This window comes from Lepus europaeus, chromosome 2 (genome assembly GCF_033115175.1).
Source record: "Lepus europaeus isolate LE1 chromosome 2, mLepTim1.pri, whole genome shotgun sequence".
Classification (NCBI taxonomy): Eukaryota; Metazoa; Chordata; class Mammalia; order Lagomorpha; family Leporidae; genus Lepus; species Lepus europaeus.
In genome coordinates this window covers 174,280,493-174,300,461 of record NC_084828.1, presented here as the reverse complement: position 1 = coordinate 174,300,461, position 19,969 = coordinate 174,280,493, and the positions used below count along the sequence as shown (strand labels likewise).

The following is a 19,969-nucleotide window of genomic DNA, read 5'->3' as shown; positions in this document are numbered from 1 at the left end:
CCATAAAATGTTTTTAAAAATGTTAGAAGGTCTGAAGAGGTGATTCACCGTGGAAGACAGACAGGCGTCAAGCCAGCGTGTGGAACGGCGCCCTCACATCGTCCCTCGGGTTCGCACCTTGCAGCCGGGCAGTGCGGCCCCGACAGCTGTGGCGAGCGTGCACGACTGTGGCGAGCTGTCACTCAGTGCTGGTGGCGGTGCAACATGGCACACGGGGGCCGTCCGCTGTGAAACCCGGCACACTGCTCCATGGGCCTCAGCCTCCGCACTCCTGGTGCTTACCCAGCGTCTCAGAACTTCCTGTCCACATGCAAACCCGCCTGGGAGTGCCCGTGGCGGCCTTGCACACACTTGCCGAACGCCGGAAGCCACTGTGTACATGGGTACAGCAGAGCGTCGTGCGGTGGCTTGGAAAAGCGCCAGGAAGGAGAAAACACAGGTGCATCTTCAGTGCCTATGCGAAGTGGAAGGGGCCAGGCTGCGCCTCGGTGGCTGTGGCTTTCTGGGAAAGGTCAGCCGCGGCCAGAGGTCTGAGCGGGGACAAGGGCTGGACGTGCGGCCAGCTTCGCTAAGGCAGGGAAGCCGCTGTGTGATGTTCGGACAGTGGACCCAGCACCCCAGGCGTTTGCAGCACCGAGAGTGACCGTGATGTAAGGAGTCATCGGGGAGACTGAGGGGTCCCACGATGGAATGCAGACACGACAAGTCTAACGGCTCTGCCAGTGCACGAGACAGCGAGCCGCTGGTACCCGCTCCTGCCGCAGTTGCGAGGCAGTCAGGAGACAGTCCTGCTCCTTACAGCTGAGGTCTGTCCTGTTGCCTGGTCCGTGACAGCGTTTGCGAATGCTCCCCGTGCGCTTAGCATATGTGTGCTCTTGAGTTGTTAGATGCAGAACTTTACAAATGACTGTTGGATACAGCCAGCGCCATGGCTCACTAGGCTAATCCTCCGCCTGCGGCGCCGGCATCCCGGGTTCTAGTCCCGGTCGGGGCGCCGGTTCTGTCTCGGTTGCTCCTCTTCCAGTCCAGCTCTCTGTTGTGTCCCAGGAAGGCAGTGGAAGATGGCCCAAGTGCTTGGGCCCTGCACCCGCATGGGAGACTGGGAGAGGCATCTGGCTCCTGGCTTTGGATCAGCGCAGTGCCAGCCGTATTGGCCATTTGGGGGGTGAACCAACGGAAGGAAGACCTTTCTCTCTGTCTCTCTCTCTCTCACTGTCTAACTCTGCCTGTCAAAAAAATAGAAATGACCGTTGGATAAAACTTGTCAATTGTGTTACCCAAGCAATCATCTATACCTTTGCAAAGCTTTCGTAGGTGCGGCCTCCTGGAAGAGAGGGGCTAAGATTGCTCATCATGAAGACTACAGGGGTGGCCCCTGTGCGCCGTTTCCGAGGCCTGGGTTTGAGTCCCAGCTCTGCTCTGAGTCCGGCTTCCTGCCAGTGCACACCCGGGGAGGCGGCAGCTGAGGGCTCAGTGGCTGTGTCCTGCCACCCAGGAGGAGACAGGGCCTGACTTCCCAGCCCCTGGCACAGCCTGGCCCAGGAGGGGCCCGTGGGCGGCAACTTGGGTCTCTCTGCCTGCCTCCGTCTCTCAAATAGAATGCACTTCCTGCTTTTCCAGCCACTGTTGGACGCACTGCTGTGTATCTGGGAGTAACTGAAGCTGTGTTGAGCGCTGGCTCTCTGTTACAAAGGCCGCTTCAGCTCTCTGTTCACAGAGCCGTGCGGTCTTTTCCTTAGCGCCCGCCTGCTGCTGTCTCCCGGCTTCCTCCTCTCCACAGCCTTGTGCTGCAGGTCCCCACTTCCGGGGGCCAATGGTCATCAAGTCACGGCCTTCCGGGAGGGAGGGAGCGCCAGGACTGTGCTGCAGGTCCCCACTTCCGGGGGCCAATGGTCATCAAGTCATGGCCTTCCCGGAGGGAGGGAGCGCCAGGACTGTGCTGCAGGTCCCCACTTCCGGGGGCCAATGGTCATCAAGTCACGGCCTTCCGGGAGGGAAGGAGCACCAGGACTCATTACATGAACAGGATACGCTCTGGGCAAACTGGCTCGTCCTGGCCGCCCCGTTGAGAAATGTGCATCTGGGCCAGCGCCGTGGCTTACTTGGTTAATCCTCCGCCTGCGGCACCGGCACCCCATATGGGCGCCAGGTTCTAGTCCTGGTGGCTCCTCTTCCAGGCCAGCTCTCTGCTATGGCCCAGGAGTGCAGTGGAGGATGGCCCAAGTGCTTGGGCCCTGCACCCCATGGGAGACCAGGAGAAGCACCTGGCTCCTGGCTTCGGATCGGCACAGAGCCAGCTGTGGCAGCCATTTGGGGAGTGACCCAATGGAAAAGGAAGACCTTTCTGTCTCTCTCTCTCTGTCTATAACTCTGTCAAATAAGTAAATAAAGAAAAGAAATGCCGCATCGATCCGGCCGCCTCCTGTGACCACGAGAATCGGCGGCCTGTGACGCCTTGCTGTGCGAACCGTGTTGCCATGGCACCACAGCCCACTTCCTGCTTGACCTTGGCGGGGAGAGGTTGCATTTTCATTTTCCCCTTGGGTCTGTTTACTTTTCATCTGCATTTTGACCGTACGTCTAGCTCAGCTTTGTGTCAAAGTTGTTTGAGCTTCCTGTGTTTTTTATTTTAATATTTATTTATTTATTTGAAAGGCAGAGAGAGAGAGAGAAAGAGGGAGTCTTCCATCTGCTGGTTCACTCCTCAAATGGCTGCAGCAGCAGAGGGGCTGGGCCAGGCTGAAACCAGGAACCAGGAGCTTCTCCCAGGTCTCCCATGCAGGTGCAGGGGCCTAAGGGCTTGGGCCATCTTCTGCTGCTTTCCCAGGCCACAGCAGGGAGCTCGATCAGAAGTGGAGCAGCCGGGACTCAACCAGTGCCCATAGGAGATGCTGGGGCTGCAGGCGGAGGCTTAGCCTTCTACACCACAGTGCCGGCCCCCTTGTTTGTATTTTTATTTCAACGGCAACTTTTTAACACGTTTTCATTTTTAGAATCTTACTTTCTTGTGAAGGTGTCTGCTTTGTCCTGATTCGTTTTTAATGAGATTCATTTATTTTATTTGAAAGGCAGAATTCGAGAGAGAGAGAGGTATCTTCCAACCAGTGGTTCACTCCCCAAATGGGCAAAACAGCCATGGCTGGGCCAGGCTGAAGCCAGGCACCAGGAGCTCCATCTGGGTCTCCCATGTGGGTGCAGGGCCCAAGCACCTGGGCCGTCTTCCGCTGCTTTTCGCAGGAGCATTAGCAGGGAGATGGATGGGAAGTGGGGCGGCCAGGACTCAAACTGGGGCTGCAGGAAGTGTGAGCTCAGCGCACGGTGCCCCCGGCAGCTCTGCCCCCATTCTTGCTGCGCTAAGAGCTCTGCTCCACGCCCAGAGCTCCGTCATCACCCAGGACCACAGCAACACAGCAATGAAGACCGGGGCGGGCCGGCCAGTGGGGGACCGAGAAGCTCAGGAGGGAGCTGGGTTCCCAGCCCGGGGACCCCCGCCGGTGCGCGGCCTCCGGGGCCTGGGAGAGACTGAGCCGCACCCTTTCTCTGAACAGATGGCGGGAGGAGCGGCCGGGAAGGCCGAGTGCCCACTGCGCGCCTCCAGGGCCTGGAGCCCGCCGGCGGCGCCTGTGCACCCACACGCGCGGCCTCGGGAGACGCTGCTGCGTAGGCTCGGCGCCACGGACGCCCAGCAGGAGGACAAGTTCGCCAGCATCCTGAGCGCGGCCGGCACGTTTGGCACCTTCCAGCGGCGGCTGGTGGCCCTCACCTTCATCCCCAACATCCTCTCGGCCTTCTTCCTGTTTCCCGACCAGTACACGCTCACGGCGCAGAAGCCCTACTGCAACACCAGCTGGATCCTGGCCGTGGGCCCCGACCTGTCGGAGGCCGAGCAGATGAACCTCACGCTGCCGCGGGCGCCCGACGGCAGCTTCCTGACCTGCCTCATGTACCTGCCGGTGCCCTGGGACCTGGCGTCCATCATCCAGTTCGGCCTCAACCACACGGGCTCCTGCCAGGACGGGTGGATCTATCCTCACTCCAAGAAGCGCTCGTTGATTAATGAGGTGCGCCTCGCCCCCGCAGGGACCCAGAGCCAGAGCGGGGAGGGCACCTGTGGGGGGCGGAGTCAAGGCACAACCCCAGGGAGAGTCCTGCGGCCCCCCTGAGCTAGCCGGGTGCCGGCGTGCAGGGGGAGGGGGAGACAGGTGCAGGGCGGCAGAACCCACAGAAGGCAGGCGTGGGGGCACCCACCTAGTGTGCAAGCCCGGGGTCGGGGCTCAGCATCTGTGTGCAGGAGGGCGATCTTGGGGACCCGCGCCTTTGCCCCACGACCTCCCATCCATCCCTCCTTGGCCTGCTCCTCGTCCCGTCTTCAGGCTTAGCTCCCAGGGTTGGGGCACAGGCAGAGGCAGAGGCCCCCCCGGGGCCCACGGGGCTGAGCCAGGGTCCTGGCCCACATCCGGCCCGCAGTTCGACCTGGTCTGTGGCAAGGAGCCCAACAAGGACACGGTGACCACCATGGTGCTGGCGGGCCTCCTCATAGGTGCTCTTATCTTCGGCTTCTTAAGCGACAGGTGAGCGTCCCAGACCCCCGGCCCGCCCCACCCGCGGTGCACGCTCGGCTGTGCTGAGCCCGTCCGTGCCGCGCCGCAGGCTGGGCCGCTACCCCATCATCCTGCTGTCGCTGCTGGGCTTCATCGTCTTCGGCTTCGGGACGGCTTTCGTGAGCAGCTTTTACCTCTACCTGTTCTTCCGCTTTGGTGTCTCGCAGGCCGTGGTGGGCTACGCCATCAGCAGCGTGGCGTTAGGTGAGGGCCCACGGGGAGGCCCGCAGTGGGGCGGCCCCGCCAGCAGGCAGAGGGACGTGCAGAGAACCGTGCCCACGCCGCCCCTCCACCCCCACCTCTATCCTGGGACTTCTGTGGCTCCTGCCCCGAGAAAGGCCGGGCCAGCCGCCTGCTGACCACGCGATTCAGTGGGACGCACGCCGGCCCCTTAGTGTCCCACCTGCTCGGGCCCACACAGCAGTGACGCGGCGCCTGCCGAGGGTGCCCGGTGGGGCCGGTCGCCCAGCACTGGGTGCCCCACCCGTCTTCCTCTACACTTGCTTGCACGGGGGGTGGGAGGTGGGACCCGGAGGCCGAGGAGCACACGGGGCGTAGAGGCTCCCAGAGGCGGGCTCTCATCCCTGTGCAGGCCCCACGTCTCAGAAGGCTGGGTCAGGGCAGCCCTGGGCGCCCCGTGCTGACGGTGGCTCTGTTCTCTCGGCCCCTGCACAGCCACCGAGTGGCTGGTGGGTGAGCACCGGGCCCACGCCATCATCCTGGAGCACTGCTTTTTCGCGGTGGGGTTCATGTTTCTGACGGGGCTGGCGCACAGCACCCGCCACTGGCGGCTGCTGTTCCTGATGGGCGGAGCGCCCATGTTCCCCCTCATCTCCTGCTTCTGGTGAGCGAGGGCGTGGGGGGAGGCGGGGCTTGAGGCTGGTGGGACCTGGGCAGAGCATTCGGCTGCTGTTCCTGATGGGCGGAGCGCCCATGTTCCCCCTCATCTCCTGCTTCTGGTGAGCGAGGGCGTGGGGGGAGGCGGGGCTTGAGGCTGGTGGGACCTGGGCAGAGCATTCGCCCCGCCCCCCCCCCCCCGGAGGTGTCGGGGAGCTGGTCAGAAAGCCAGCGAGGACGGTGTGGCAAGGCAAGGGCCAAGGACGAGGGAGCGGCCACAGGCTGGGGGAGCTTGGCCGCCTTGGTGGCCCTCCGTGGAGTGGCAGGAGCCGGACCTAGCGACGGGCAAGAGGAGGCTCTTCTGGGGAGGGGGCAGGGGTGATGCATGTGGGCAGCCAGGACACGGCTGGGAAGGGCGCCTGGTTTAGAAAAAGATTTATTCATTTGAAAGGCAGAATTAGAGAAAGGGGGGAGAGGAGAGAGAGAGGGAGAGAGAGGAGGGGGGGACAGGAGGGGGGGACAGGAGGGGGGAGGGGGAGAGGAGGGGGAGAGGGAGGAGGGAGAGGGAGAGAGGAGGGGGAGAGGGAGAGAGAGGAGGGGGAGAGGAGAGAGAAGAGAGGTGGGGAAGAGGAGAGATAGGGGAGAGGAGAGGGGGGAGAGGAGAGAGAGAGAAGGGGGAGAGAAGGGGGAGAGGGAGAGAGGAGGGGGAGAGGGAGAGAGAGGAGGGGGAGAGAAGGGGGAGGGGAGAGAGAGGAGGGGGAGAGGAGAGAGAAGAGAGGTGGGGAAGAGGAGAGATAGGGGAGAGGAGAGGGGGGAGAGGAGAGAGAGAGAAGGGGGGAGAAGGGGGAGAGGGAGAGAGGAGGGGGAGGTGGGGAGAGGGAGAGAGGGAGAGGGGGGGAGAGGAGGGAGAGAGAGAAGAGGGGGGAGGGGGAGAGGAGAGAGGGAGGAGGGGGAGAGAGAGAGAGAACCCGACTTCCCATCTGCTGGTTCTCCCCCCAGATGGCCACAACAGCCAAGGCTGGGCCGGGCGGGCGCCGGGAGCCAGGAGCTTCTTCCGGGTCTCCCACACGGGTGCACTTGGGCCATCCTCCGCTGCTTTGTCAGGAGCAGTAGCTGGATCGGAAGTGGATCAGCTGGGACTTGAACCAGCGCCCACATGGGATGCTGGCGTCACCGGCGGTGGCTTTACCCGCTGCGCCTCAGCGCCGGCCCCTTTGGTTTTCTTTAGGAGAGTCTCAGCCTTGCCTGGAAAGGGGCTGACGGCTGGACTGTGCAGCGGGGGGAACGCTAAGGCCTTCGGTGGTCTGAGTGTGTCCTGCAGCCAGCCACCGAGCCCAGGCTGGGGTGGGCAGTGCTGGAGCACTGCGGTTCTGTAGCTGCCCGCCGGGCCCAGGTTGCACCAGCTCCGTCTCCATGACCTCAGTGCCTGAGGCTGGGATGGAAATGGTGAAAATCCTCCGATGCCCCGTGCCGAGCGTGGGGGAAGCCGGGTGGCACAAGCCGGGGCAGTAAGCGCTCTGAGGATCCGAGACAACGTAGGGCGAAGCACGGGTGGTGGCACGAGTGTGGCCCAGGCGTCCGCCCCTCCCCGCGCCGGGCTGGCGGGAGACATCCAGGCTCTGAGCAGGGGGCTTGAGTGGGGGTGGCACAGAGGATGAGGCCAGGGGAAGGGGGTGAGCTCCCGGAGCCGCCTGAGGGCAGCGTGCGGACGGCAGGGGCCGCGGTGGCCTTCAGGCTCCGGCATGGACGTCGCCCGCAGCTGGCGCGAGGCCACGAGCAGGGGGTGTCCCCGCAGGGTCCTGCCCGAGTCCCCTCGCTGGCTGATGACCAGGGGGAAGGTGAAGCAGGCCAAGCAGGTGCTGTGCTACGCGGCCTCCGTGAACCGCAAGGCCGTCCCCTTCAGCCTGCTGGAGGAGGTGAGCTGCCGCGGCGTCCCCCCCTCCCCACGCCTCAGGGGCCCCCAGGGCCAGAGGGCGGACCCCCGGGGGTGGGAGCAAGCTGGGGTCCGCCCCCGCCCCGCCCGGTCCTGCTCCTCCCGCAGCAGCAGCTGCCCGGGAAGAAGGCGGCGAAGGTGTCCGTGCTGGACTTCTACAGCAACAAACACCTCTGCAAGATGACCCTGGTCATCAGCTGTGTGTGGTGAGCGTCTGCGGGCCGCGGCAGCCCCTGTGTGCGTGCGTGCGTGTGTGTGTGTCCTCTGTCATCATGCCGGCTCCACCTGTGTGTGTGGTGAGCCTCTGCGGGCCGCGGCAGCCCCTGTGTGCGTGCGTGCGTGTGTGTGTGTGTGTGTGTCCTCTGTCATCATGCCGGCTCCACCTGTGTGTGTGGTGAGCCTCTGCGGGCCGCGGCAGGCCCCCGTGTGCGTGTGTGTGTCTCTGTATGTGTGTGTGTGTCCTCTGTCATGCCGGCTCCACCCGTGTGCGTGTGTGTGTGTATCTGTGTGTGTGTCTGTGTGTCCTCTGTCATCATGCCGGCTCCACCTGTGTGTGTGGTGAGCCTCTGCGGGCCGCGGCAGCCCCCGTGTGCATGTGCGTGCGTGCGTGCGTGTGTGTCCTCTGTCATGCCAGCTCCACCTGTGTGTGTGTGTGTGCCCTCCGTTGTCACGCCGGCCTCCACCAGTGTGTGTGTGTGTGTGTCTGCTCTGTCGTCACGCCGGCCTCCACCTGTGTGTGTGTGTGTGTGTCTGCTCCGTCGTCACACCGGCCTCCATCTGTGTGTGTGTGTGTCCTCCGTTGTCACGCCGGCCTCCACCTGTGTGTGTGTGTGTGTCTGCTCCGTCGTCACACCGGCCTCCACCTGTGTGTGTGTGTGTGTGTCCTCTGTCATCACGCTAGCCTCCACCTGTGTGTGTGTGTGTCTCCTCCGTTGTCACACCGGCCTCCATCTCTGTGTGTGTGTGTGTGTGTGTGTCCTCTGTCATCACGCTGGCTCCACCAGTGTGTGTGTGTGTGTCCTCCGTTGTCACGCCGGCCTCCACCTGTGTGTGTGTGTGTGTGTGTCTGCTCCGTCGTCACACCGGCCTCCATCTCTCTGTGTGTGTCCGCTCCGTCGTCACACCGGCCTCCACCTGTGTGTGTGTGTGTGTGTGCTCCGTCGTCACGCTGGCCTCCACCTGTGTGTGTGGTGAGCCTCTGTCATCACGCTGGCTCCATCTCTGTGTGTGTGTGTGTCCGCTCCGTCGTCACGCCGGCTCCACCTGTGTGTGTGGTGAGCCTCTGCGGGCCGTGGCAGGCCCCCGTGTGTGTGTGTGTGTGTCCTCTGTCATCATGCTGGCTCCACCTGTGTGTGTGTGTGTGTCTCCTCCGTTGTCGCACCGGCCTCCATCTCTCTGTGTGTCCGCTCCGTCGTCACGCTGGCCTCCACCTGTGTGTGTATGTGTGTGTGTGTCCTCTGTCATCACGCTAGCCTCCACCTGTGTGTGTGTGTGTGTCCTCTGACATCACGCTAGCCTCCACTGTGTGTGTGTGTGTCTCCTCCGTTGTCACACCGGCCTCCATCTCTGTGTGTGTGTGTGTGTCCTCTGTCATCACGCTGGCTCCACCAGTGTGTGTGTGTGTGTGTGTCCTCCGTTGTCACGCCGGCCTCCACTTGTGTGTGTGTGTGTGTCTCCTCCATTGTCACACCGGCCTCCATCTCTCTGTGTGTGTGTGTCCTCTGTCATCACGCTGGCTCCACCAGTGTGTGTGTGTGTGTCCTCCGTTGTCACGCCGGCCTCCACCTGTGTGTGTGTGTGTGTGTCTGCTCCGTCGTCACACTGGCCTCCATCTGTGTGTGTGTGTGTGTCCTCCGTTGTCACGCCGGCCTCCATCTCTGTGTGTGTGTGTGTGTGTCCTCTGTCATCACGCTGGCCTCCACCTGTGTGTGTGTGTGTCTGCTCTGTCGTCACGCTGGCCTCCACCTGTGTGTGTGTGTCCTCTGTCATCACGCTGGCTCCACCTGTGTGTGTGTGTGTGTCTCCTCCGTTGTCACACCGGCCTCCACCTGTGCGTGTGTGTGTGTGTGTCCTCTGTCATACCGGCTCCACCTGTGTGTGTGTGTGTGTGTCCTCTGTCATCACGCTGGCCTCCACCTGTGTGTGTGTGTGTGTGTCTCCTCCGTTGTCACACCGGCCTCCACCTGTGCGTGTGTGTGTGTGTCCTCTGTCATACCGGCTCCACCTGTGTGTGTGTGTGTGTCCTCTGTCATCACGCTGGCCTCCACCTGTGTGTGTGTGTGTGTGTGTCTCCTCCGTCGTCACACTGGCCTCCATCTCTCTGTGTGTCCACTCCGTCGTCACACTGGCCTCCATCTCTGTGTGTGTGTGTGTCCTCTGTCATCACGCTGGCCTCCACCTGTGTGTGTGTGTGTGTGTGTCTCCTCCGTCGTCACACCGGCCTCCATCTCTCTGTGTGTCTGCTCCGTCGTCACGCTGGCCTCCATCTCTCTGTGTGTGTCCGCTCTGTCGTCACGCCGGCCTCCATCTCTCTCTGTGTGTGTGTGTGTGTCCCCGCTCCGTCGTCACGCCGGCCTCCATCTCTCTGTGTGTCCGCTCCGTCGTCACGCCGGCCTCCATCTCTCTGTGTGTGTCCGCTCCATCGTCACGCTGGCCTCCATCTCTCTGTGTGTCCGCTCCGTCGTCACGCCGGCCGCCCCCTGTGCGTGTGTGTGTGTGTGTGTCCGCTCCGTCGTCACGCCGGCCTCCACCTGTGTGTGTGTGTGTGTCCTCTGTCATACCGGCTCCACCTGTGTGTGTGTGTGTGTGTGTCCTCTGTCATCACGCTGGCCTGCACCTGTGTGTGTGTGTGTGTGTCTCCTCCGTCGTCACACCGGCCTCCATCTCTCTGTGTGTGTCTGCTCCGTCGTCACGCCGGCCTCCCCCTGTGCGTGTCTCCCGCCTCCGCTCCAGGTTCACCATCGCCTACAGCTACTTCACGCTGAGCCTCAAGATGCGAGACTTCGGCGTGAGCCTCTACCTGCGGCAGGTGGTGCCTGCCATCATGGAGGTGCCAGCCCGGCTCTGTTGCATCTTCCTCTTGGAGCATTTCGGCCGGAAGTGGAGCCTGGCCCTGAGTCTCCTCCAGGCCAGCATCTTGTCCTTGCTTCTCATCTTCCTGCCCCAAGGTACAGCTCCCCCTCCCCTGACGGGCCGCCCCCGGCCCTGCTTCCGCAAACCCTGGCCGGTATGCAAGACACCCAACGGGTGGCTGCACCCCCTCGCCCCAACCCTGCAGTAGCCCTGGCCCAGGGAGGGCGAGCGGGGAGCTGTCCCTGCCCAGAGCAGCCGGGCCGCTGTCTTCGCCCAATTCCGCCGGCTCTGAGCCAGATCCAGAGGTGCCAGGTGGACAGATGACAGCTGCCCCGCCCCCCGGAAGTGTCTGTTGGGGCCTGTCCCTCGGCCAGAGACAGCCTGCCCGATGGGGCCCGTGGCTGCACGTGGTCCCATGTCCGCCTCGCTGCCGAGCGCTGGGAAAGGCAGCAGGGGAGGACTGTAGCACAGTGCCCCCCGAGATGTGGCCGCGTCCACTCACTTCCCACCAGAGGCCCCGGGGGCTCCCACGGGCACTCTGCCTCTCCCAGATGTTCGCAGTGCCGACTGGGGGAGACACATGTACTATTAGGTGTCTACTGCTCTGTAGTTTTTAAAAGTAGGTCCACACTGAGCCAAGCAGAACTACGTAAAACCCCTCGACATGTAGGAGAAACAGGACCAGAATCCCCAAAGCTAGAGCTCAGAGCGAGGCCGGGGCCGGGGAGCCGCCCACCTCAGGCAGGAGGCACGCAGGGCCTCCAGCGCCAAGGCTCGCCAAGGCTGGTCTCCCGTCGCTCAGCGGGAGTCTCCTGGGACGTCCTGCACAGTCCCAGCCATTCCTGTCCAGACCCAGGCCTCCTGGCCTGACCCCGCTTGCAGGGCCCGAGCTGGGATCCTGGCCCAGGAGGCAGCCTGGTGCGGTGGGGAGGCTGCAGGTGGACAGACGTGGGGGTGGGCCCAGCTGTGGGAGCGGAGGATGGAGGGGCCGCAGTGGGGGGGGGCGGCTGAGATGGAGGGGCTGCCGCGGGGGGGGGGGGGCGGGCTGAGACAGACGGAGGGGCTGCGCCGTCCTCCCAGAGCTCAAGTCCCTGATGGTGCTGGTCATCGTGCTCGGAGAGTTCAGCCTGGCCACCACCGTCACCGTGTTCTTCATCTACACCGCGGAGCTCTTCCCCACCGTGCTCAGGTATGGCCGAGCGCTGGGCAGGGACCAGACCCCCGCCTCCCCTGGGGACGGGCCTGTGCTGAGTCCTCGAACCCTCAGCCCTCCCGCTCACCATGCTCAGGTACGGCCAAACCCTCAGCCCTCCCGCTCACTGCGCTCAGGTACGGCCGAGCACTGGGCAGGGACCAGGGACCAGACCCCCGCCTCCCCTGGGGACGGGCCTGTGCCCGCTCAAGGTCAGACTCAGCACAGCACCCAGGCCGCCTGACGCCAGTCCCTGCCCAGGCCCCTCCAAGGTTCCACCGTGACCGATGCCCAGCCAAAGAGGCCCCCAGGTTGCTACCTGGGCAGGAAGTGCCTGGCTGAGGACAGCCTTGTCTGGGTGGGCAGAGCTAGACTCCCGGGACAGCAGGCAGGGCAGGGAGCCGCCGCCTGCTGCTCCAACACGGGCCGCGAGCTAAGCAGCATACTTGTACCTGCAGTCTCTTCTCAGTTAGGGTGAGCTTTTCTTCCCATGATCCAATAGGTGTCTGCCGTAGGTGATCTGCATTTCTGGGCAGAGCCGGGGAGCCTGCACAACCCAGCTTTGTTTTCATTTATTTCCCTTTTATCTGAAAGAGAGAGGAGAGGGACATCTTTCATTAGTGAACCGAAGGCCTCAACAGTTAGGGCTGGAGCCGGCTGGAGCCAGGAGCCGGGAACTCCCCTGTGGGTGGCTGGGCCCAGCCACGTGAGCCATCGCCTGCTCCTCCAGGGTGTGCGTTAGCGGGAAGTGGAGGAGCTGTTCGCGTGCCCAGGCGGCGATGTAGCCACGTGCGCAATGCCCACCCCACCCCCACCCCCACAGCACCCACTCGGCACCAGGGGGGACTACAGTCTCCAAGGTCCCACAGCAAGGTGGGATGGGCCAGAGACTGCAGGTGCCCCGGCCTCCGGTGAGCTCGGCCCTCCCCTTGCAGGGCGACCGGCCTGGGGCTGGTGTCTCTGGCCTCCACGGCCGGGGCCATCCTGTCCTTGGCCATCACGAGCCGGGTGCCTCCCATCCTGCCCGCCTTCCTCTGCTCCCTCGCGTGCGCCCTGGCCTTGTGTTTCTCCTCCCTGCTGCCGGAGACGCAGGGGCAGCCCCTCTGTGACGGCCTGGAGCACTTCCTACAGACCAGGTACGCGGCCGGGGACCCAGGGGCAGCCCGTGTCCTCCCCAGGTCCTCTGCGGGGCGGCAGGGGCAAACAGTCGCCGCCACTGGACCCACTGGGGGGTGTATAGGGCCCACGGGAACCCAGGCAGAGAGGGACTCTAGTCTGGGGAGTCAGAGCAATGGTCATGGCGAAGGGGACACTTGAGAAAGGCTTTGAAGGATAGATAGGAGCTTGCATCACTGTAGAGCAGGGAGAACAGGCCGCAGGGTGGGAGACCCGTCTCTCTCTGTGTGTCCACTTGCTAGCACGTGCACAGGGATGTTCCGGAAGCTCCCAAGATGGAATGGGTACATTGTAGCTACAGTGCCTCGGTGTTTGCCTTGGTCAGGCCCTGTTCGGTGGGTCCTGTCGTCACAGATGGGTAGCCTGGAGGGGTGGTTTTTCAAGGATTAAACCCACACCCGCAGCGGGCCGGGCCCTGGTGCACGGCGGGTGCTCCAGTAGTGCTCGGGGAGGGGCTGGCCGGGGCTGGGCAGTGGCGCAGAGTCCTGCTCCCCCAGCTCCCCGAAGGACGTGGCTCAGGACCCCGGCAGCAGAGCGAGGCAGAAGAGCCAGGACACGCTGACCTCGGAGGACACACCGTCCGACGACGTGTCGGAGGAGGCGGCCAAGAACGCGCTGTTCAACGCCCAGATGCTGAAACTGGACCCCTCCCTGCTCACCAGCTCGGGCTCCGAGGTGTCCCAAGGCCGGCCAGCCTCGTGAGCGCCCGGTGCCTCGGCAGGGCCGGTGGGCTCCTGGGTCAGGGCAGGAACGGCCGCTTCTGGGGCCACCCCAATAAAGCTGCCGTTGGTGCTGCGATGTCTCGTCACAGCCGGCTGTGACCGTGGCATCTCTCAGGGACAGCGCGTGGCTCTGGCCGGGGGCTGGGAGGCCGTGTCCAGCCGAGCAGCCAAGGCCAGCCTTGCTTCCAGACCCCTAGCCGGGCACCTGGGGAACGGGTGGGTCCCAGCCGCAGCACGGGCTTTGGATGGCTGTGGAGGCGAAGGAGTAAGGAGGGTGTCTCTCATGAGTGTGGCCCTGGCCATGACCCATGTCAGGCTCGTGCCCGGGGGGTCGCCTTCCCTGACGACCCCAGCCCAGCTGCTCTCCGACCCCGAGCGTCAGTCCCCACAACTCCCATCACCGTGCCCGCTGCCCTGGGCGTGGCTCTGCACCCCCACCAGCATGGGGCTCCCCTGGGAAGGCTCGGGGTGCTCACAGCTGAGAGGAGCCCCACCCCAGCCCCGGCTACGGTTAGCTGCAGAGGGGCAGGCGGCAACAGCCACTGATTGTCCTGGAGCCAGAGCAGCCGCTGGTGTGCAGGGGCCGGGCTGGGGTCTGCCGAACACAGCCCCCCCGACCAAGGGTGTGAGGGGCGGGGCCGGGGTCTGCCGAACACAGCACCCCCCAACCAAGGGTGTGAGGGGCGGGGCCGGGGTCTGCCGAACACAGCACCCCCCAACCAAGGGTGTGAGGGGCGGGGCCGTAGTCTGCCGAACACAGCCCCCCCCAACCAGGGGTGTGCAGGGGCGGGGCCGGGGTCTGCCGAACACAGCACCCCCCAACCAAGGGTGTGAGGGGCGGGGCCGTAGTCTGCCGAACACAGCCCCCCCCAACCAGGGGTGTGCAGGGGCGGGGCCGGGGTCTGCCGAACACAGCACCCCCCAACCAAGGGTGGTGAGGGGCAGGGCCGGGGCCTGCTGAACACAGCCCCCCCCAACCAGGGGTGTGCAGGGGCGGGGCCGGGGTCTGCTGTACACAGCCCCCACCCCAACCAAGGGTGTGAGGGGCGGGGCCGGGGCCTGCTGAACACAGCCCCGCCCCCAGCCTCAGGGCTGCCCGCGCTGTGGCCTGGCTCCCCATTCAGTGCCCTCTGCCCTTGGCTGGGCTTCCTAGGATGGTGCCCGTGTGCAGCCGTGGTGCCAGTCCTGCAGGGAGCAGGCGGGCAGTGTGCGTGTGGACGTGGCGGGCTGGGGCCGGGCCATCCCGGACCTCGGGCACTGCAGGCTGAAGTCTGGCGGAGTGGGTCAGCGCCAGCACTGCTCCAGGGGCCGCCCTCTGCCGGCCGGTGACTGGCGTCCTTGGATGGGACGGTGCGGATTCTAAGAGACCGCATTCTTGCTGTCCCGTGAGACACTGCGTGTGGCTATCAAAGCCTCAAAATGTCGCCTGACGCCACAAGGGGAAAAGACGCTGGGTTTCAAAGACTTCACACACGCACGCGCGAGTCTCGGCCGCTTGTGAAGTGTTAATTCTTGGATCTACTGAGGCCGAGTGAAAATGCAGTGCAGCTGTTTTAGGGAGCATTTTGAAACGTGACGACTGGAAACTTTACGACTGCACATCCGACCGGGCCACACGCATTTAAAAAAGAGATTCACTTACTTGAAAGGCAGAGTTACCGAGAGAGAGAGAGAGGTCTTCATCCGCTGGTGCACTCCCCAGATGGCTACAACGGCCAGGGTTGGGCCAGGCTCAGGCAGGAGCCAGGAGCTTCTTCCAGGCTCCCATGCGGGTGCAGGGCCCAAGCACTTGGGCCGTCTTCTGCTTTCCCAGGCCACAGCAGAGAGTTGGATCAGAAGCGGAGCAGCCAGGACTTGCACCAGCTGCCTGTATGGGGTGCCGGCACTGCAGGCGGCGGCTTCACTACCCCACAACGCGGCCCCAGTCTGAGGGTTTATGATACACTTGACAGGGTGGGACATGCCAGCAGGGGTCTCACCCTGCACACAGACAGGCCTGGGCCTGGGCACCAATGGCTGGCTTACCTGGAAATCTCACCTCTGTAGCTTTTGGTTGCTCATGTATGGCGGGGGTGGGGTGGGGTGGGGGGTGGGGGGGGCATCCTACTTGGGCGCCAGTTCTAGTCCCGGCTGCTCCTCTTCCGATCCAGCTCTCTGCTGTGGCCCGGGAAAGCAGTAGAAGACAGTCCAGATGTTGAGCCCCTGCACCCATGTGGGAGACCCGGAAGAGGCTCCTGGCTTTGGATCAGTGCAGATCCAGCCGTTGTGGCCATTTGGGGAGTGAACCAATGGAAGGAAGACCTCTCTCTTTCTCTCTCCCTCTCACTGTCTGTAACTCTACCTCTCAAATAAATAAAATCTTTAAAAAGAAAATGCATACTATTAAAAAATGAATTTCAAAATTTTCCCCCCAATATATCTTAATTCCATTCTTCCATGAGCTTTAAAAAAATATATGTATTTGAAAAGCAGAGGGGGGCAGTGCTATGGTGCAGTGGGTTAATGCCCTGGCCTGAAGTGCCGGCATCCCATATAGGCACTGGTTCTAGTCCTGGCTGCTCCTCTTCCGATCCAGCTCTCTGCTGTGGCCCGGGAAAGCAGTGGAGGATGGTCCAAGTCCTTGGGCCCCTGCAGCCACGTGGGAGACCCTGAAGAAGCTTCTTCTTCTTTTTTTTTTTTTTTTTGGCAGGCAGAGTTAGACAATGAGAGAGAGAGACAGAGAGAAAGGTCTTCCTTCAGTTGGCCCACCCCCCAAATGGCTGCTACGGCCGGTGCACCACGCCAATCTGAAGCCAGGAGCCAGGTGCTTCCTCCTGGTCTCCTGTGCGGGTGCAGGGCCCAAGGACTTGGGCCATCCTCCATTGCACTCCTGGGCCACAGCAGAGAGCTGGCCTGGACGAGGAGCAACCGGGACAGAATCCGGTGCCCTGACCAGGACTAGAACCTGGGGTGCCGGCACCGCAGGCGGAGGATTAGCCTAGTGAGCCGTGGTGCTGGCCCCCGGAAGAAGCTTCTGACTCCTGGCTTCAGATCGGCTCAGCTCTGCCGTTGCAGTCAACTGGGGAGTGAACCAGCGGATGAAAGACCTCTCTGTCTCTCCCTTCTTCTATGTGTAACTCTTTCAAATAAATGTTAAAAAGAAAAAAAGAAAGAGTGACAGTGAGAGGGAGAGAGAGATCTTCCCTCTCCTGGTTCACTCCTCAAATGGCCGCAACACCCAGAGCCAGGCCAGGCTGAAGCCAGGAGCCAGCAGCTCTATCCAGGCTCCCACGCGGGTGCAGGGCCCAAGCACTTGAGCCATCTTCTGCCGCTTTCCCAGGCCACAGCAGCGAGCCGATGGGAAATGCAGCAGCGGGGCCTGAGCCAGCGCTGCGGTGTGGGATGTGGGCAGCCAGCGTCCAGCCCAGGAGCGAACCTCAAACCTTGTGCACGCTGTTCCGGAGTCTGCAAACACCACGCCCAACGTCAGTCATCAATTTGGCCTGGGCTGGGAAAACTCAGAGTGAGCCGCACCAGCAGCTCCCATAATGCCCCCGTCAGAAGACAGGGGCTCCCGCAAGGGAAGTTAGGGGGCAGGGACGCCTGCTGTCAACTGAACAACTGAGCGCGCTTACCTGTGACGTCAGCACTCACGGGGGCCTGACGTGAGCTGCCCGGCTGTGGAAGCCCCCCGCCCCCGCCCAGTCCGCAGAAAGGCCGTGAGCCAAGCACAAGCCTTCGCTTCTTCCCCGGGTCCACGGCCGACGCCCCCTCGGCAGCTGACTGAAGGCTGTGCTGGGGAGCTGCCGGGACCCCGATTTCCTGGTTCTGTAGGGGAGCCGGGCCGACCCAGGCGGGGCCTCTGACCTGGGCCGGGGCTGGGGTGGAGGGACAGGCTCAGGGCCCAGGGTGCAGCCCTGCCTGCGGGCTCCGCCCACCCTCCCCCTCCTCCGCAGGGTGGAGTCCATGTCCATGGCTGAACGAGGGAACCCGGGAAACATCACTTCACGCCTGGTGGAGAACGAGAAGGCCAGAGACTGCCTGATTCCCATGGGGTGAGGGTCTCCCATGGCGCCTGTGTGGGCCCCGGGGCAGGGCCCAGGGACGGTCCCATCCCTGCAGCTGTGGCCTCCCTGCCGTGGGGCCCTGGTGTGACGCTGCCCTCGACTTCCCTGTCCTGAGCCCCTGGCCTGTCGCCCCTCCCTGAGGCCCTCAGCCTTGGCCAGGACCTTGGCTGCTGCACCCAGAGCCTGGCAGGGCTGGGCCATGAGAGGAGCGGGGGTGCTGACTGCTAGGCATGCCACTGAGGGCTGGGCCCCCGACGCAGTGGGACACACACTGCGTGTGACCAGCGCCTGAGCCAGTGTCCCTGAGTGCTGGGCCATCCCCAGGGCCTGGCCAAGGCGCCCTGGCTCCAGCGGCTGTGGGAGCCGTGACGGCTCAGAGAGGCTGAGCTGTTTCCCCACGGCCGCCCGCCCAGGGGCCTGGGGAGCAGGAGCCCCACTGCAGAGCTCAGCTGTGCCCCTGGGGCCCAGGCCGGACAGGCCTCCTAGCCTTGGCCTTGGTGTGCGAGGGGCTCCTGTCTCCCTGTGTGGGAATGTGCAGACACTGGCCGCAAAGCCGCCCCGGTGCCCCACGGTCTCCCCTGCCCCATCCCCTGTGCCACGCCGGCTTCCCCGGGGATCAGACCCCGTCCTGCACCTGACCGTGCGGGCGCTGGTGGCTGTGGGTGCGAGCTTCTGCAGGTCTGGCCGGCAGCGCCGCCTCGCTGTCTGTCCCTGGCCTTGCGCCCTCCCTGCCCACAGCCCTGGGGCCCAGGGCTCCCAGCCCGCTGCTCCGGTCCGGCCCCGCCCCCACCACCTGCCCCCACCTTCTAGGATAACCTCGGAGAACGTGGCGGAGCGGTTCGGCATTTCCAGGGAGAAGCAGGACGCCTTCGCGCTGGCCTGGCAGCAGAAGTGAGTGTCCCTGGGCTATGAGGACTGCAGGGTGGGCGGGGGCCCAACCCGAGGTGACAGCAGCCAGGCCACCGCGCTTTCCCAGCCAGGAGGGGCCGGGGCCCTGGGGTCGGCGTCCCTGTCTGCCCACCTGGTGTCTTCTCCCTGCTGGGCCTCCCTCCCCCATCTTTCCTCAGGGGCACAGCGAGGGCCAGGTCTCGTCTCTGCCTGGTGTGGGGCTGGGATGTGGTCACCCAGGCTTTGCTAGGAGCTGGCACTGGGAACCCGGCATCCCAGCCTCCCTTGGGACCAGGCCTGCATCTGGGGTCGCGTCCTGCGGAGGGAGCTGGGGGTGACCTCAGAGCACGCAGGGGCTCTGGGCCCCCGGACAGCAGCAGGCTAATGTTGGCCACTCTCAGCTGCGGGAGGGGAGAGGGAGGGGAGTGGCATCCGGGTCTCCGAGGTTGGGACTCGGGTGTCTCGGGGCCAGACACCACCTGAACCCTCGCTGGGAGCTCTGGGTGCCTTCCTGCCGGGTGCTCCTTGTGCCTGTGTTTCACACACGATTGCCGGCTCCCCGAAGTGCTGTGCCGCCAGCCCACTGAGATTCGAACTATGTCGGGCAGTTCCGCGTCTGTCTCTAAGTGTGTGCTGTGCCAAGATTTGATGGGAGGAGGGGCTCAGCTGGCAGAACCCAGCCCCTCCATGGGGCTCCTGAGCCCAGCGGCCCCCTCCCGCCTCCTCCCGCAGGCTCAGTCCCGGGAGCAGAGGTGGGGAACGTAGGCCCACGGAATCCCTCGGTCTGGCCTTGCCAAGGCAGCCGCAGGTGGGATGCGAAACGCAGTCAGTCTGTCACAGGCGGATTTTAATCTGATAATCGCTTGGCCCACAGTGATGCTGTGTGCAGGTGGCCCTGGTGGGACAGAGGTGCCCCTCCCTGCTCTGGATGAAAGGCGCTGGAGCGGGGTCCCCTCCACTTGGGGACTGGGGTGGCCGGGACCCGGAGGTCCGGGGCTGATGGCCAAGAGGCTGCCGCTCGGCCAGAGCCCCCGGCGCCCCAGGGAGCTGAGCCGGCTGTGCTCCCTGGCAGGGCGGCGAGAGCCCAGAGCAGGGGCTGCTTCCGAGCCGAGATCGTGCCGGTGACGACCACGGTGTGCGATGACAAGGGCCGCGGCAGGAGCGTCACAGTGGCTCAAGACGAGGGCATCTGCCCGGACACCACCATGGAGGGCCTGGCCACGCTCACAGAGGGGACAGCTGGGGGCCTGCAGGCCATACGGCTGGCCTGGCGTGTCACCTGCTTGTGTCCACAAGGGCTTCAGTCCCTATGGCAGAGCCTGGCCTGGGGAGGCTTGGTGGCCCCGCCAGTGTGGTTTTGTGTCCACAGGGCCTACAGGGTGGTGTCCATGTGCACTGGGACCAGGACAAGAGCAGTTGACAGTAGCCCAGCGCGGGGGCCAGCATCGGAGGAGGGGCCCAGTGAAGGCCCTGCGCTCATGGGAAGACGTGTGCCTTGACGG

General features: G+C 64.1%; 1 protein-coding gene across 1 annotated transcript; it reads left to right on the top strand.

The window, feature by feature from the left end:
- Positions 1–685: 685 nt before the first annotated feature.
- LOC133752273 (solute carrier family 22 member 14-like) lies at positions 686–19,966 on the top strand. The gene is made up of 15 exons (XM_062182733.1): positions 686–745; positions 3,378–4,061; positions 4,468–4,571; positions 4,651–4,805; positions 5,277–5,445; positions 7,234–7,354; positions 7,480–7,577; positions 10,324–10,538; positions 11,524–11,632; positions 12,571–12,771; positions 13,309–13,509; positions 17,469–17,567; positions 18,390–18,470; positions 19,540–19,728; positions 19,837–19,966. The coding sequence occupies exons 1-15, from the start codon at positions 686–688 to the stop codon at positions 19,964–19,966; spliced, it is 2,616 nt and encodes an 871-aa protein (XP_062038717.1).
- The last annotated feature ends 3 nt before the right edge of the window (positions 19,967–19,969 follow it).

Excerpts from the sequence above, each read along its gene's own strand:
- LOC133752273 (XM_062182733.1), top strand. The coding sequence starts at position 686 with ATGGAATGCAGACACGACAAGTCTAACGGCTCTGCCAGTGCACGAGAC. Across the intron at positions 746-3,377 it reads CACGAGACAGCGAGCCGCTG|AGCTCCGTCATCACCCAGGA; the intron begins GTACCCGCTCCT and ends CTCCACGCCCAG. Across the intron at positions 12,772-13,308 it reads GAGCACTTCCTACAGACCAG|CTCCCCGAAGGACGTGGCTC; the intron begins GTACGCGGCCGG and ends CTGCTCCCCCAG.